This window comes from Coregonus clupeaformis, chromosome 33 (genome assembly GCF_020615455.1).
Source record: "Coregonus clupeaformis isolate EN_2021a chromosome 33, ASM2061545v1, whole genome shotgun sequence".
Classification (NCBI taxonomy): Eukaryota; Metazoa; Chordata; class Actinopteri; order Salmoniformes; family Salmonidae; genus Coregonus; species Coregonus clupeaformis.
The window spans coordinates 1,763,395-1,780,697 of NC_059224.1; the positions used below are offsets into that span (position 1 = coordinate 1,763,395).

The following is a 17,303-nucleotide window of genomic DNA, read 5'->3' on the forward strand; positions in this document are numbered from 1 at the left end:
GGGTGAAAGTGTTGTGGTCAGATGAGACCAACATGGAGCTCTTTGGCATCAACTCAACTCGCCGTGTTTGGAGGAGGAGGAATGCTGCCTATGACCCCAAGAACACCATCCCCACCGTCAAACATGGAGGTGGAAACATTATGCTTTGGGGGTGTTTTTCTGCTAAGGGGACAGGACAACTTCACCGATTCAAAGGGACGATGGACGGGGCCATGTATCGTCAAATCTTGGGTGAGAACCTCCTTCCCTCAGCCAGGGCATTGAAAATGGGTCGTGGATGGGTATTCCAGCATGACAATGACCCAAAGCACACGGCCAAGGCAACAAAGGAGTGGCTCAAGAAGAAGCACATTAAGGTCCTGGAGTGGCCTAGCCAGTCTCCAGACCTTAATCCCATAGAAAATCTGTGGAGGGAGCTGAAGGTTCGAGTTGCCAAACGTCAGCCTCAAAACCTTAATGACTTGGAGAAGATCTGCAAAGAGGAGTGGGACAAAATCCCTCCTGAGATGTGTGCAAACCTGGTGGCCAACTACAAGAAACGTCTGACCTCTGTGATTGCCAACAAAGGTTTTGCCACCAAGTACTAAGTCATGTTTAGCAGAGGGGTCAAATACTTATTTCCCTCATTAAAATGCAAATCAATTTATACAATTTTTGACATGCGTTTTTCTGGATTTTCTTGTTGTTAGTCTGTCTCTCACTGTTCAAATAAACCTACCATTAAAATTATAGAATGATCATGTCTTTGTCAGTGGGCAAACGTACAAAATCAGCAGGGGATCAAATACTTTTTAACCCTCACTGTACCTGCCCCTACCCAGAGGCCGGTTGCACCAGTTGGGGCGTAAAAAAAGTTGGTCTTAAATGCTAGTTCAGGCGTCGCTACGTCCGACTTTGGGATCAGAATTGACACCTATTGCATCAACCAAAAATAAGACTAGTTGTAGCTAAATCCGGCGTTAGCAACGCGCCTTTATGAGATTTGATGCTTCATAATGATGGTTGCTAGGCAGCCCCCGTTACTAGGCTGTTACCATCCTCGTGACAGTTCTAAACTTTGCGAGGCATGTCCCATCTCTTCGCATAGCCCACCACTACTATGCATGTATGTTTTCTTAACCACATCTGGATGGATCAATCAATCAATTACTGTGGGAATGAATATCACTGAATTGCGGAAATATTTGAATAAAGTAGGATAATGCAATTGAAGGAATTTATCATATTGTTGCTTACTGAAACTCCCAAAGTCATCCAACCGTTTTTTAAATACTTTAAAGCAATAGTCGTGTGTGTGGTCAACTATAATTTCAGCACCGTTATGATTGGGACAGCGTTATCTTGCTGCTTTGAGACAAACGTATGGACTCATCTCGATAAATCAATCATTGTCTGATTTTTGTTTTTGTTTTCGCTGAATCTCCGTTTGGATATTTGGTCGTCACAGTTAGGCTGTGGGGAAATGTTAGCCGAGTTGAGTGTTCATGATGATAATATTTTAGTCTAGTTTGCTCATCTAACAGTGTTATCAAAACATTTAGCTAGCATGTTACGTAACCTACGCTAGCCTACAGTATAACAGGTGAATTTATTGACCTCTTCACTGGCGTAGTAAACTCGGCTACATCCTGACTGAAAAGCCCTTGACCTCTGATAATCAATCTGCCCTGAATGCTGATTGGCTGATAGCCGTGGTATATCAGACTGTAACAGTGGTTGTAGTATGAGCGTGTTTTTTGCCTCCTTATTTAAATACAATTATCCTATAAGACTTTCTTCTAGCTACATGTCTACACATGTATTGTCATTTCTATGTAATAGTGAGGTAAGCGGAAGTGAGTAAAATAGGTCATGGCTAACCCTTTCTGCTGATAGTGTTTCTGTGATCTGATTGGTCTCGGCGAGTGGTTGTTTATGTCTGTGATCTGATGGGTAATTGTTTGGTTCTGTCTGTCAGCATTCCCTCTACGGTGATCCACCCCTCCATCGTGCGGTTGGGTCTGCAGTACTCCCAGGGCATTGTGGCAGGATCCAACGCTCGCTCTGTGGCCCTGCTCCATGCCTTTAAACAGGTACAGTACTACTGACCCCAGACCTGCTCTTAGTTAAGCCCCCTAGAGTACAGTACTACTGACCCCAGACCTGCTCTTAGTTAAGCCCCCTAGAGTACAGTACTACTGACCCCAGACCTGCTCTTAGTTAAGCCCCTAGAGTACAGTACTACTGACCCCAGACCTGCTCTTAGTTAAGCCCCCTAGAGGACAGTACTACTGACCCCAGACCTGCTCTTAGTTAAGCCCCTAGAGTACAGTACTACTGACCCCAGACCTGCTCTTAGTTAAGCCCCCTAGAGGACAGTACTACTGACCCCAGACCTGCTCTTAGTTAAGCCCCCAGTGCATCAATCTAAGTTTCATAACAAAAAAATCCCCGTCAAAATCTGTCAGTTTAAGCTAGAGATATCTGTTTTATTGCATTGATGCGTCTCAATCCACCGTACCCGTCAGTGTCGCACTTCCACACCTGCGGTGTTTGTCAGACCATGAGACATCCCGAAAATCGGTCTTTTCACGAAAACGTCTGTAGCGTCCGAACGGTTTCACCTGCAAAAACTATTACGACCACTCTATGGAAAGGGCTGAGACTCTCACGAATACGATGGTGTTCTCCGTTTCACTTTACGACCCCCCCCTCCCAAGTGTCAGGAGACTCGATTGAAGTCGGTACCGTTGATGTGCCAACTTCTGTTTGGGCTACGAACTAGTGGGACCCCACTGTGGAAAGGGGAGATTCTCACGAACCCGATGGTGTTATCCATTTTGCTCTACGACCCCAACGTGTCACGGGACTCGTCTGAAGGTAACCGGTACCGGTTTTTAAAAAACAAATGGAATTAAGGTCGTTTTGTGCCTACCCAAAAAAAGGGGTTAAATATGTGTACAATTTGTATATCATTTACATTTTAGTCATTTAGCAGACGCTCTTATCCAGAGCGAGTTACAGTTAGTGAGTGCATACATTTTCATACTGCCCCCCCCCCCGTGGGAATCGAACCCACAACCCTGGCGTTGCAAGCGCCATGCTCAACCAACTGAGCTACACGGGGGGCCTAGAGTTGGGAAAACACTTCAACCTTGTTTCTTATCCTTTATTTTTAGCATTTTTTTGCCATTTATGAATTTGTTATTCAATGCGTTTCTTTCGGCTTTAGTAGTAAAAATCGCTACTTTATCAACAACAAACAAATCAAAAAAAAATTGATACCGAAAGGGGTCCTAAAATTCTAAATCAAATAGCTAAATGATCCATAATATGACCATCTTAGCGACGTCTTAGTTCCAGTCCTCACTCTGTGACCCTGTTCTACGCCTTTAAACAGGTACTTCTATTTCCCCCCCCCATAAATATAATAATAATAATAATATGCCATTTTAGCAGACGCTTTTATCCAAAGCGACTTACAGTCATGTGCGCATACATTTTTACGTATGGGTGGTCCCGGGGATCGAAACCCACTACCCTGGGCGTTACAAGCGCCGTGCTCTACCAATTGAGCTACAGAGGACCACATACTCACTGACATTGAAGTGTCTTACATTCCCCACATTCATCAGTCTTTATAACTCCTTTTGTGCTATGCACGCACACGGATGATTGTATACCATTACTACACATCTGCCTACAGGTGATTAGAGACTACACGACTCCTCCCAATGAAGAGCTGTCCAGAGATCTGGTCAACAAGCTTAAGCCCTATATCAGGTACCGGATCCTCGTAACACTTTATGTCAAATACTATGTTTATATACCGTGCCTTCGGAAAGTATTCAGACCCCTCTTCCCTTTTTTTTCCTCCACATTTTGTGACGTTGCAACCTTTATTCTAAAATGGATTTAAATGTAACGTAACAATGTGGAAAAAGTCAAGGGGTCTGAATACTTTCTGAATGCGACATCTTGCTGTGGAACTGGCATCTTTTGAATCGTGTCTCAGGGTTGAGCTTTTACCACGTTGTTGTTGTTGCTGCAGCTTTCTCAATCAATGTCGCCCTCTGTCTGCGAGCATGGGCAATGCAATCAAGTACATCAAGAAAGAAATCTCCAATATTCCTAGTCAATGCAAAGAGGAGGAGGTGAGTTCAGAATACATTGTCCGTTCTGTGTGTGTGGGTTAGAGGCCAGGTTGTGACCAGAAAGACTCATGTTTCACTCATCACGTCCATATTATGGCAATGGTCATTCTCTCTCTCTCTCTCTCCCTCCCCTCATATGGTCATTCTCTCTCTCTCTCTCTCTCTCTCTCTCTCTCTCTCTCTCTCTCTCTCTCGTCTCTCTGTCTCTCTCTCTCTCTCTCTGTCTCTCTCTCTCTCTCTCTCTCTCTCCCCTCATATGGTCATTGTGTGTCTCTCTCTCTCTCTCTCTCTCTCTCTCTCTCTCTCCATATGGTCATTCTCTCTCTCTCTCTCTCTCTCTCTCTCATATATGGTCATTGTCTCTCTCTCCCCCCCAATATGGTCATTGTATGTCTCTCTCTCTCTCTCCATATGGTCATTGTCTCTCTCTCTCTCCATATGGTCATTGTCTCTCTCTCTCTCTCTCTCTCTCTCTCTCTCTCCATATGGTCATTGTCTCTCTCTCTCTCTCTCTCTCTCCATATGGTCATTGTCTCTCTCTCTCTCTCTCTCAATTCAATTCAATTCAATTCAATTCAATTTGCTTTATTGGCATGACGTAACAATGTACATATTGCCAAAGCTTGTTTACAATGTAAAAAAGAGAATCAAAATTGTCAACGGGACAACAGTAACAACAATAACCAAGGGTCAAAATAACCATACATTCAACAATAACAATAAATATACAGTAAAGGACATGTGCAGGTTGATTGGTCTGTCAGACACTGTCCCTCAACTTATGGCAGGCAGCAATGTAGTGCGCTGCCAACCCACAGCTCTCTCGTCCTCCCCCAACAGGACGGGTAGCCTATCCTCATCAGAGAGGTCTTTGAAACCTTGAATAAGAGTTTCAAATTTGGGGAAATGACACTCTCTAATTGTTTTATATTTTTGACATTTTGTCAGGAAATGCAGCTCCGTCTCAGGTTCTGCTATTGTGCAGTGGTTGCACAGCCTTTCCTCTACAGGGAGCCAGGTTTTCCTGTGTCTACCCTTCTCAATGGCAAGGCTGTGCTCACTGAGCCTGTACTTTGTCAAGGTTTTTCTAAAGTTTTGATCAGTAACCATGGTCAAATATTTAGCCACGGTGTACTGTCGATTTAGGGCCAGATAGTACTGCATTTTGCTCTGTGCTTGTGCTTGTGTTTCCCAATAAGCAATATAGTTTTGTTTTGACTGTGTTGTAATTTGGTTTATCCTGATTGATTGGATGTTCTGGTCCTGAGGCTTCAGTGTGTTAGTAGAACAGGTTTGTGAACTCAGCCCCAGGACCAGCTGGATGAGGGGACTCTTTTCTTTGTTCAGCTCTTGGTATTGCAGGGCTTGGTAATGATATGAGAGGGGGTCACTGTATTTTAGATGTTTCCAAAACTTAATTGCTCTTTTTGAGTTTTTATTATTAGTGGATATTTGCCTAATTCTGCCCTGCATGCATTGTTTGTAGCTTTCCTCTGGACATGTAGGAGAATCTTACAGAACTCTGCGTGCAGGGTTTCAATGGGATGTTTGTCCCATTTGATGAAATCTTGTTTTGCAAGTGGGCCCCACACCTCGCTGCCATAAAGTGCAATTGGTTCAATGACATATTCAATTAGTTTTAGCCAAATTTTAATAGGTATTTCAATTTGAATTTGCTTTTTAATTGCGTAGAATGCCCTGCGTGCTTTCTCTCTCAGTTCATTCACTGCTTCATTAAGGTGTCCAGTTGAGCTTATTTTTAAACCTAAGTAATTGTAGTGTGTGCAGTGCTCTATATATTTTGTACCAATTGAGAACTTTGGTCTAATTCCCTGAGATCTGGCTCTTCTCTGGAAAATCATTATTTTAGTCTTTTTGGGGTTTACTGCCAGGGCCCAGGTCTGGCAGTACTGCTCTAGCAGGTCCAGGCTCTGCTGTAGGCCATGTGCTGTGGGTGACAGCAGGCATAGGTCATCGGCGAAGAGTAGGCATTTAACCTCTGAATTATGGAGACTAACACCAGGGGCTGAGGATTTTTCTAGAATAGTGGCCAATTCGTTGATGTAAATATTGAAGAGTGCTGGGCTCAGATTACAACCCTGACGAAGGCCCCGCCCCTGGTTAAAGAATTCTGTTCTTTTCTTGCCAATTTTAATGCTGCACGTATTGCCAGTATACATTGATTTAATTATGTCATATGTTTTACCCCCTACACCACTTTCAATAACTTTGTAGAACAGTCCTGTGTGCCAAATAGAATCAAATGCTTTTTGGAAGTCGATAAAGCAAGCGTATATTTTGGTATTATTTTGGTGGACATGTTTATCTATCAGGGTGTGTAGGGTGTAAATATGATCGGTCGTGCGATGTTTTGGTATAAATCCAATTTGGCTTTTACTCAAGACATTGTGCTTATTAAGGAAGTTTAGAACTCTTACATTTATAATACTACAGAAAACCTTCCCCAGGTTACTGTTCACACAAATGCCTCTGTAATTGTTAGGGTCAAATTTGTCTCCGTTTTTAAAGATTGGGGTTATGAGTCCTTGATTCCAGATGTCAGGGAAATAACCTACACTCAGGATCAAATTAAACAGTTTTAATATAGCCAATTGAAATTTTGCACTAGTGAGTTTGAGCATCTCATTTAGGATGCCATCAGGTCCGCATGTCTTTTTAAATTTGAGAGCCTGAAGTTTCTTATAGAGCTCCTGGTCAGTAATTGGGGAGTCCAGTGGATTTTGATTGTCCTTTATAGCTCTTTCTAATCCGTTCAACTTCTCATGAATTTGGCGTTGTTCTGCGTTTGTGTCAATTTGAACGGTGTTGTAGAGTGTTTTAAAATGGGTTGTCCAAATGTCACCATTTTGTATCGCTAATTCCTCTTGTTTAGATTTTTTAATTTTTTTCCAATTTTGCCAGAAGTTGTTTGTGTTTATGGACTCCTCAATTAGCGTCAGCTGCTTTCTGTTGTACTGTGCTTTTTTGGTTCTGAGTGTACGTTTATAGAGTTTTAAAGTCTCACAGTAATGAAGGCGTAATTCACCATTATTTGGGTCTCTGTGCTTTTGGTTGGATAGTGTTCTAAGTTTTTTCCTTATAATTTTACAATCTGCATCAAACCAGTTGTCATCTGTGATCTTTTTTGTTTTGTTTTTTTATCAATTTCAATTGTGCTTCTTTTGCCGTTTGCCTGAATATATAGTTGATGTTTTGTACTGCTAGATTGATGCCTTCTTTATTGTGAGTGAATGTGGTATCCAGAAAGTTATCTAAGAGTGTTTGGATATTTTGGTTCCAGGTTGCTTTCTGGTATTCTTCTGTGCTGTTTTGGGCCCATCTGTATGAATGTCTGATGTTGTACAGCTTACTGGGCTGTGAATGTGTGGTTGTTTCCATGTCTGTTCTTTTGAGGAACAATGTAATTTGGCTGTGATCAGACAGAGGTGTTAGTGGCTTGACAGTGAATGAGCTGAGAGAGAAGGGGTCAATGTCTGTGATCATATAGTCTACTGTACTGTGGCCAAGAGGTGAGCAGTAGGTGAATCTCCCCAAAGAGTCCCCCCGTAACCTACCATTGACAAAGTACAGACCCAAGCTTCTACAGAGCTGCAACAGATCCCTTCCGTTTTTGTTGACGGTGCTGTCACTGTTGTTTCTATTGGGGAGATTAAGACAGTTAGAAACATTATGGCCTGTAATAAAGCTGTCCCCTCGTGTGCTCGTTAGATCAGGTAGTGTTCCTGTGCGCGCATTTGTGTCCCCACAGATGAGCACATTTCCCTGGGCCTGGAAATGGCACGTCTCTTCCTCAAGGGTGGGGAAGATCTCCTCTGAGTAATATGGGGATTCTGAGGGGGATATAAATTGCGCAAAGGAACACATCTTTTCTGTCAGTACAAGTTCTTTTTTCAGTTTTAACCAAATGTGATATTTGCCAATTTTGAGGGGATCAATTAGATGTTGTAGGTCGGATTTGTACCAAATGATCAGTCCTCCAGAGTCTCTGCCTCTATTGACAGAGCTGTGTTTTTGTGACGGCACAATTACCTCTCTGTAACCTGTGGGACAGTGAGTGACAATGTCAGCCTTACACCATGTCTCCTGCAGAATGATGACGTCAACATCTTTAAGATTTTTGTTGAACTCCAGTGCTAAACTCTTCAGTCCAAAGGTTGATGAGTTTAGGCCCTGAATGTTCCACATGCTAACTGACAGCGATTTCATGTTCCAAAAGAAAGAATAGCAGTCAGAAATACAGTAACTAACTATTAAGTTGTTAAGAGCGAGATAAACAGGATAACAGCCAACATTTTTTCTGTTATATATATAAACATTCCTATTCATTGAACAAGTACATTTTAGTACAATAGGTGTGTGTGTGTGTGTGTGTGTGTGTGTGTGTGTGTGTGTGTGTGTGTGTGTGTGTGTATATGCGTCCGTGTGTGTTTAGTGCAGTTTAGTGCAGATGTATTGGAGGAGCTGTTTAATCTCACTCAATCCCACGGGGTTCTCCTGTCCTCTGACGACCTCTGCGTAGCTGCGCTGGTCCTGCTGTTGGGCCCTGTGGGGTGGAGGGGGGCCAGGTCTGGGCCGTGGGGCTTCCTCTCTGGTCTGGTAGGGGTGGTGGTCTGGTGCGGGGTAGTAGGCTGGGCCCGGTCCGGTCTGGCTAAGCCGATGGAAGTGGTGATGGTCTGGTGGTGGGTGGGGCCTGTGGGGTGCGCTGGGTCTGGTGTGGCGTTGAAGGGGCCTGGGGCTCCTTGTTGGTGCAGTGGTCTGGTAGGGGTCTCTGGGTGGTCCTCTGTCCAGTGCGGCATGGGGTGTTTGTCTACCAAGTGCCACGTCCTTTAGAGACTTGACAAACATCCCTACTGTCTGCTTCCTCAGGTGGGAGTAGTCGTGCAGATGCTCTGGGGTGATTGTTGTGTGGTGAGCAACGTGTACGTTTGGGAGTAGGCCACACCCTCTGGTGATGTCAGCGTTGACTTTCTGAATGGTACGGTGATGGAAGTCTTTGCGGGGCAGCAGAGTGGAGATGGTGATGTGGGAGTTGGGGAACCGCTCAGAGGCCCTCTCTGCTACTCTGTTGACCAGCCTGCCTACTCTCTCCTGCTCCTCTCGTAGGTTGTTGGTGCCGGTGTGAATAATAATGTGGCCTGGTGTGCCAAAGTCAGGCTGGGACAGGATGTGGAGTGCATCCTGTGTTTTTGGGCACCATATTTTGCGCACCTTGTGTTGGGGGGAAGAGTTTATCTTCTTGGATGAATTTCCCATTTGAGTCAATGAGGATGGCCACCTCAGTGGGTTTTACCAGATTAGTGTGTTTACGGTCTGGGGCTGGAGTACACAGGGCCTGTGTACATGGAGGGGTGTGGGGGGGTGTGTCAGGGGGCCAGAGAGCTTCTCTCTGTCGTAGGGTGTCTCCATGTGAGCCTCCTTGTTGACTGGGTGTGTGGGTAAAGTGTTGTCGGTATGGGGGGGGTTGTGGGTAAAGGTGGGTCGGTGGGGGGTGTTAGGGGTGGTGAGGGGCTGCAGCTTCTCTCTAGGAGTCTCTACAGTCTGTTCTCTGTGTTGCAGCACCCTCTTGATGCCAGACAACTCCTTTGCCATCTCCTCCTTTACCTGCACCAGCTCTCTCCTCATGGTGGCCTTTACCTCCTCCAGCGCTGTGGTAAGGCTCTCTCTCAGCTCCTGGACAGAGTTCTTCAGCTGGGTCCTGCACTGGTTGATCTGGTCCTGTAGAAGCTCTGTGTCTGGACTGGTGGTGGTGTAGCTGGGGAGCTGCTCCTTCCAGCTCAGTAACCCATACCTCTATCACTGCCAGCCTGTCTCTCAACAGGCTGATGGTAGTGGGGTCTTGGCTCTGGTGGTTGTAGGAAGGCAGGGGGAGGATGGTCCTGCTGTTGGGGTGCCTGAGGTGAGGGGGAGAGGTCGGGGGTGCTGTCCTTTTCTTTTTTGTTTTCCGCTATCTTCGTTAGGGTGGGGAAGTCCTGCACAACAGAGCTGGAGTGCAGCCTCACTGCCCTGGACCATGACAGTGCCGTTCTGATACATATTTACTGTCAGAAACCTGTTTTCCTGGTCCTTATCGCTGTCCTCAAAAATGTGGATTTGCCTTCCCTTGCAGATGCCTTTCTTCGTGGTATAGCTGAAATGCCTGGTTACAGCTGTATGCCAGGCAGTAGTGTGTTCTGTGTAAAATAACAGGTTTGTAACAGTCCTGTTTTGTGAGCAGTCGGCAAACAAAGTTTCTGGGTTCTCCCTCAGAATTCTGTGTTTAAAATTGATTCTTCCTTTCTCTGATTTGATTTCTGCTGGGTATTCAAAAAAAGCGGGGAAAGTCTCTCAGTTTCTGTCGCTGCTAACGCTGCTAGCGCTGCCTCAGTGGCCATGTTGCTATGGTTACCACCAGTAAACAGTTAGAGCTAGACGTTAAGCTAACTGACCGATTTGAATTTGGCTAGCTACCACGATGAAGATTGGTCTTTTAACTCACTCTCTGTCAATTTTTTCCTCCTTTGTTGATCTTCAGTTGTACAATTTGATTACCTATACATTTTTTGCTAATTGAATCGTGTCAATCTCGCTCTTAACAAACAAAAAGTTATAACAAGTCAGGAGCTGTTCCTCTGCATGACCTCTCTCTCTCTCTCTCTCTCTCTCTCCATATGGTCATTCTCTCTCTCTCTCTCTCTCTCTCTCTCTCTCTCTCTCTCTCTCTCTCTCCATATGGTCATTGTCTCTCTCTCTCTCTCTCTCTCTCCATATGGTCATTGTCTCTCTCTCTCTCCATATGGTCATTGTCTCTCTCTCTCTCCATATGGTCATTGTCTCTCTCTCTCTCTCTCCATATGGTCATTGTCTCTCTCTCTCTCTCTCTCTCTCTCTCCATATGGTCATTGTCTCTCTCTCTCTCTCTCTCTCTCTCCATATGGTCATTGTCTCTCTCTCTCTCCATATGGTCATTGTCTCTCTCTCTCTCCATATGGTCATTGTCTCTCTCTCTCTCTCTCTCTCTCTCTCTCTCTCTCTCTCTCCATATGGTCATTGTCTCTCTCTCTTTCTCTCTCTCTCTCTCTCTCTCTCTCTCTCTCTCTCTCTCTCTCTCTCTCTCCATATGGTCCTTGTCTCTCTCTCTCTCCATATGGTCATTGTCTCTCTCTCTCTCTCTCCATATGGTCATTGTCTCTCTCTCTCTCTCTCTCTCTCTCTCCATATGGTCATTGTCTCTCTCTCTCTCTCTCTCTCTCTCCATATGGTCATTGTTCTCTCTCTCTCTCCATATGGTCATTGTCTCTCTCTCTCTCTCTCTCTCTCTCTCTCTCTCTCTCTCTCTCTCTCTCTCTCTCATATGGTCATTGTCTCTCTCTCTCTCTCTCTCTCTCCATATGGTCATTGTCTCTCTCTCTCTCTCATATGGTCATTGTCTTCTCTCTCTCTCTCTCTCTCTCTCTCTCTCTCTCCATATGGTCATTGTCTCTCTCTCTCTCTCTCTCTTCTCATATGGTCATTGTCTCTCTCTCCCCTTCTCTCTCTCTCTCTCTCTCTCTCTCTCTCTCTCTCTCTCCATATGGTCATTGTCTCTCTCTCTCTCTCTCTCTCTCCATATGGTCATTGTCTCTCTCTCTCTCTCTCCATATGGTCATTGTCTCTCTCTCTCTCTCTCTCTCTCTCTCTCTCCATATGGTCATTTGTCTCTCTCTCTCTCTCTCTCTCTCTCTCTCTCTCATATGGTCATTGTCTCTCTCTCTCTCTCTCTCTCTCCATATGGTCATTGTCTCTCTCTCTCTCTCTCTCTCTCTCTCTCTCTCCATATGGTCATTGTCTCTCTCTCTCTCTCTCTCTCTCCATATGGTCATTGTCTCTCTCTCTCTCTCCATATGGTCATTGTCTCTCTCGCTCTCTCTCTCTCTCTCTCTCATATATGGTCATTGTCTCTCTCTCCCCCCATATGGTCATTGTATGTCTCTCTCTCTCTCTCCATATGGTCATTGTTCTCTCTCTCTCCATATGGTCATTGTTTCTCTCTCTCTCTCTCTCTCTCTCTCCATATGGTCATTGTCTCTCTCTCTCTCTCCATATGGTCATTGTCTCTCTCTCTCTCTCTCTCTCTCTCTCTCTCTCTCATATGGTCATTGTCTCTCTCTCTCTCCATATGGTCATTGTCTCTCTCTCTCTCTCTCTCTCTCTCTCTCTCTCTCCATATGGTCATTGTCTCTCTCTCTCTCTCTCTCTCTCTCTCTCTCTCTCTCTCTCTCTCTCTCTCTCTCTCTCTCTCTCTCTCTCTCTCCATATGGTCATTGTCTCTCTCTCTCTCTCCATATGGTCATTGTCTCTCTCTCTCTCTCCATATGGTCATTGTCTCTCTCTCTCTCTCTCTCTCTCTCTCCATATGGTCATTGTCTCTCTCTCTCTCTCTCTCCATATGGTCATTGTCTCTCTCTCTCTCTCCATATGGTCATTGTCTCTCTCTCTCTCCATATGTTCATTGTCTCTCTCTCTCTCTCTCTCTCTCTCTCTCTCTCTCTCTCTCTCTCTCTCTCTCTCTCTCATATGGTCATTGTCTCTCTCTCTCTCTCTCCATATGGTCATTGTTCTCTCTCTCTCTCCATATGGTCATTGTCTCTCTCTCTCTCTCTCTCTCTCCATATGGTCATTGTCTCGCTCTCTCTCTCTCTCTCTCCATATGGTCATTGTCTCTCTCTCTCTCTCTCCATATGGTCTCTCTCTCTCTCTCTCTCTCTCTCTCTCTCTCTCTCTCTCTCTCTCTCTCTCTCTCTCCATATGGTCATTGTCTCTCTCTCTCTCTCTCTCTCTCCATATGGTCATTGTCTCTCTCTCTCTCCATATGGTCATTGTCTCTCTCTCTCTCTCTCTCTCTCTCTCTCTCTCTCTCTCTCTCTCTCTCTCTCTCTCTCTCTCTCTCTCTCTCATATGGTCATTGTCTCTCTCTCTCTCTCTCTCTCTCTCTCTCCATATGGTCATTGTCTCTCTCTCTCTCTCTCTCTCTCTCCATATGGTCATTGTCTCTCTCTCTCTCTCTCTCTCTCTCTCTCTCTCTCTCTTCTCATATGGTCATTGTCTCTCTCTCTCTCTCTCTCTCTCTCTCCATATGGTCATTTGTTCTCTCTCTCTCTCTCTCTCTCTCCATATGGTCATTGTCTCTCTCTCTCTCTCTCTCTCCATATGGTCATTGTCTCTCTCTCTCTCTCTCTCTCTCCATATGGTCATTGTCTCTCTCTCTCTCTCTCTCTCTCTCTCTCTCTCTCTCTCTCTCTCTCTCTCTCTCCATATGGTCATTGTCTCTCTCTCTCTCTCTCTCTTTCTTTCTCTCTCCATATGGTCATTGTCTCTCTCTCTCTCTCTCTCTTTCTTTCTCTCTCCATATGGTCATTGTCTCTCTCTCTCTCTCTCTCTCCATATGGTCATTGTCTCTCTCTCTCTCTCTCCATATGGTCATTGTCTCTCTCTCTCTCCATATGGTCATTGTCTCTCTCTCTCTCCATATGGTCATTGTCTCTCTCTCTCTCTCTCTCTCTCTCTCTCCATATGGTCATTGTCTCTCTCTCTCTCTCTCTCTCTCTCTCTCCATATGGTCATTGTCTCTCTCTCTCTCTCTCTCTCTCCATATGGTCATTGTCTCTCTCTCTCTCTCTCCATATGGTCATTGTCTCTCTCTCTCTCTCTCCATATGGTCATTGTCTCTCTCTCTCTCTCTCCATATGGTCATTGTCTCTCTCTCTCTCTCTCTCTCTCTCTCTCTCTCTCTCTCTCTCTCTCTCTCTCTCTCTCTCTCTCTCTCTCTCTCTCTCCATATGGTCATTGTCTCTCTCTCTCTCTCTCTCTCTCTCTCTCTTCATATGGTCATTGTCTCTCTCTCTCTCTCTCTCTCTCTCATATGGTCATTGTCTCTCTCTCTCTCTCTCTCTCCATATGGTCATTGTCTCTCTCTCTCTCTCTCCATATGGTCATTGTCTCTCTCTCTCTCTCTCTCTCTCTCTCTCTCTCTCTCTCTCTCTCTCCTCTCTCTCTCTCTCTCTCTCTCTCTCTCTCTCTCTCTCTCTATGTCATTCTCTCTCTCTCTCTCTCTCTCTCTCTCTCTCTCTCTCTCTCTCCATATGGTCATTGTCTCTCTCTCTCTCTCTCTCTCTCTCTCTCCATATGGTCATTGTCTCTCTCTCTCTCTCTCTCTCCATATGGTCATTGTCTCTCTCTCTCTCCATATGGTCATTGTCTCTCTCTCTCTCTCTCTCTCTCTCTCTCTCTCTCTCTCTCTCTCTCTCTCTCTCCATATGGTCATTGTCTGTCTCTCTCTCTCTCTCTCTCTCTCTCTCTCTCTCTCTCTCTCTCTCTCTCTCTCTCTCTCTCTCTCTCTCTCTCTCTCTCCATATGGTCATTGTCTCTCTCTCTCTCTCTCTCTCATATATGGTCATTGTGTCTCTCTCTCTCTCTCCATATGGTCATTGTCTCTCTCTCTCTCTCTCTCCATATGGTCATTGTCTCTCTCTCTCTCTCTCTCCATATGGTCATTGTCTCTCTCTCTCTCCATATGGTCATTGTCTCTCTCTCTCTCTCTCTCTCTCTCTCTCTCCATATGGTCATTGTCTCTCTCTCTCTCTCTCTCTCTCTCCATATGGTCATTGCTCTCTCTCTCTCTCTCTCTCCATATGGTCATTGTCTCTCTCTCTCTCTCTCTCTCTCTCCATATGGTCATTGTCTCTCTCTCTCTCTCTCTCTCCATATGGTCATTGTCTCTCTCTCTCTCTCTCTCTCCATATGGTCATTGTCTCTCTCTCTCTCTCTCTCTCTCTCTCTCTCTCTCTCTCTCTCTCTCCATATGGTCATTGTCTCTCTCTCTCTCTCCATATGGTCATTGTCTCTCTCTCTCTCTCTCTCTCCCATATGGTCATTGTGTCTCTCTCTCTCTCTCTCTCTCCATATGGTCATTGTCTCTCTCTCTCTCCATATGGTCATTGTCTCTCTCTCTCTCCATATGGTCATTGTCTCTCTCTCTCTCTCTCTCTCTCTCTCTCCATATGGTCATTGTCTCTCTCTCTCTCTCTCTCCATATGGTCATTGTCTCTCTCTCTCTCTCTCTCTCCATATGGTCATTGTCTCTCTCTCTCTCCATATGGTCATTGTCTCTCTCTCTCTCTCTCTCTCTCTCTCCATATGGTCATTGTCTCTCTCTCTCTCTCTCTCTCTCTCCATATGGTCATTGTCTCTCTCTCTCTCTCTCTCTCCATATGGTCATTGTCTCTCTCTCTCTCTCTCTCTCTCTCTCCATATGGTCATTGTCTCTCTCTCTCTCTCTCTCTCTCCATATGGTCATTGTCTCTCTCTCTCTCTCTCTCTCCATATGGTCATTGTCTCTCTCTCTCTCTCTCTCTCTCTCTCTCTCTCTCTCTCTCTCTCTCTCTCTCTCTCTCTCTCTCTCTCTCTCTCTCCATATGGTCATTGTCTCTCTCTCTCTCTCCATATGGTCATTGTCTCTCTCTCTCTCTCTCTCTCCATATGGTCATTGTCTCTCTCTCTCTCTCTCTCTCTCCATATGGTCATTGTCTCTCTCTCTCTCCATATGGTCATTGTCTCTCTCTCTCTCCATATGGTCATTGTCTCTCTCTCTCTCTCTCTCTCTCTCTCTCTCCATATGGTCATTGTCTCTCTCTCTCTCCATATGGTCATTGTCTCTCTCTCTCTCTCTCTCTCCATATGGTCATTGTCTCTCTCTCTCTCTCTCTCTCTCTCCATATGGTCATTGTCTCTCTCTCTCTCTCTCTCTCTCTCTCTCTCTCTCCATATGGTCATTGTCTCTCTCTCTCTCTCTCTCTCTCTCCATATGGTCATTGTCTCTCTCTCTCTCTCTCTCTCTCTCTCTCTCCATATGGTCATTGTCTCTCTCTCTCTCCATATGGTCATTGTCTCTCTCTCTCTCCATATGGTCATTGTCTCTCTCTCTCTCTCCATATGGTCATTGTCTCTCTCTCTCTCCATATGGTCATTGCTCTCTCTCTCTCTCTCTCTCTCTCTCTCTCTCTCTCCATATGGTCATTGTCTCTCTCTCTCTCTCTCTCTCTCTCTCTCTCTCTCTCCATATGGTCATTGTCTCTCTCTCTCTCTCTCTCTCTCTCTCTCTCTCTCTCTCTCTCTCTCTCTCTCTCTCTCTCTCCATATGGTCATTGTCTCTCTCTCTCTCTCTCTCTCTCTCTCTCTCTCTCTCTCTCTCTCCATATGGTCATTGTCTCTCTCTCTCTCTCTCTCTCTCTCTCTCTCTCTCTCTCTCTCTCTCTCTCTCTCTCCATATGGTCATTGTCTCTTTCTCTCTCTCTCTCTCTCTCTCCATATGGTCATTGTCTCTCTCTCTCCATATGGTCATTGTCTCTCTCTCTCTCCATATGGTCATTGTCTCTCTCTCTCTCTCTCTCTCTCTCTCTCTCTCTCCATATGGTCATTGTCTCTCTCTCTCTCTCTTTCTCTCTCTCTCTCCATATGGTCATTGTCTCTCTCTCTCTCTCCATATGGTCATTGCTCTCTCTCTCTCTCTCTCTCTCTCTCTCTCTCTCTCTCTCTCTCTCCATATGGTCATTGTCTCTCTCTCTCCATATGGTCATTGTCTCTCTCTCTCTCCATATGGTCATTGTCTCTCTCTCTCTCCATATGGTCATTGTCTCTCTCTCTCTCTCTCTCTCTCTCTCTCTCTCTCTCTCTCTCTCTCTCTCTCTCTCTCTCTCTCTCTCTCTCTCTCTCTCTCTCCATATGGTCATTGTCTCTCTCTCTCTCCATATGGTCATTGTCTCTCTCTCTCTCTCTCTCTCTCTCTCTCTCTCTCTCTCTCTCCATATGGTCATTGTCTCTCTCTCTCTCTCTCTCTCTCTCTCTCTCTCTCCATATGGTCATTGTCTCTCTCTCTCTCCATATGGTCATTGTCTCTCTCTCTCTCTCTCTCTCTCTCTCTCTCTCTCCATATGGTCATTGTCTCTCTCTCTCTCTCCATATGGTCATTGTCTCTCTCTCTCTCTCTCTCTCTCCATATGGTCATTGTCTCTCTCTCTCTCTCTCTCTCCATATGGTCATTGCTCTCTCTCTCTCTCTCTCTCTCTCTCTCTCTCTCTCCATATGGTCATTGTCTCTCTCTCTCTCTCTCCATATGGTCATTGTCTCTCTCTCTCT

The 17,303-nt window shown here is 45.2% G+C and overlaps 1 protein-coding gene across 1 annotated transcript in view; it reads left to right on the forward strand.

Annotated features, from left to right (window-relative positions):
- eif2b4 (eukaryotic translation initiation factor 2B, subunit 4 delta) overlaps window positions 1–17,303 on the forward strand; it is a 48,346-nt gene that overhangs the window by 15,749 nt on the left and 15,294 nt on the right. Inside the window, exons 7-9 of the mRNA XM_041859919.2 lie at window positions 1,958–2,072; window positions 3,686–3,762; window positions 4,031–4,133. Coding sequence (XP_041715853.1) covers window positions 1,958–2,072; window positions 3,686–3,762; window positions 4,031–4,133 — 295 coding nt within the window. The remainder of the gene's footprint in view (window positions 1–1,957; window positions 2,073–3,685; window positions 3,763–4,030; window positions 4,134–17,303) is intronic.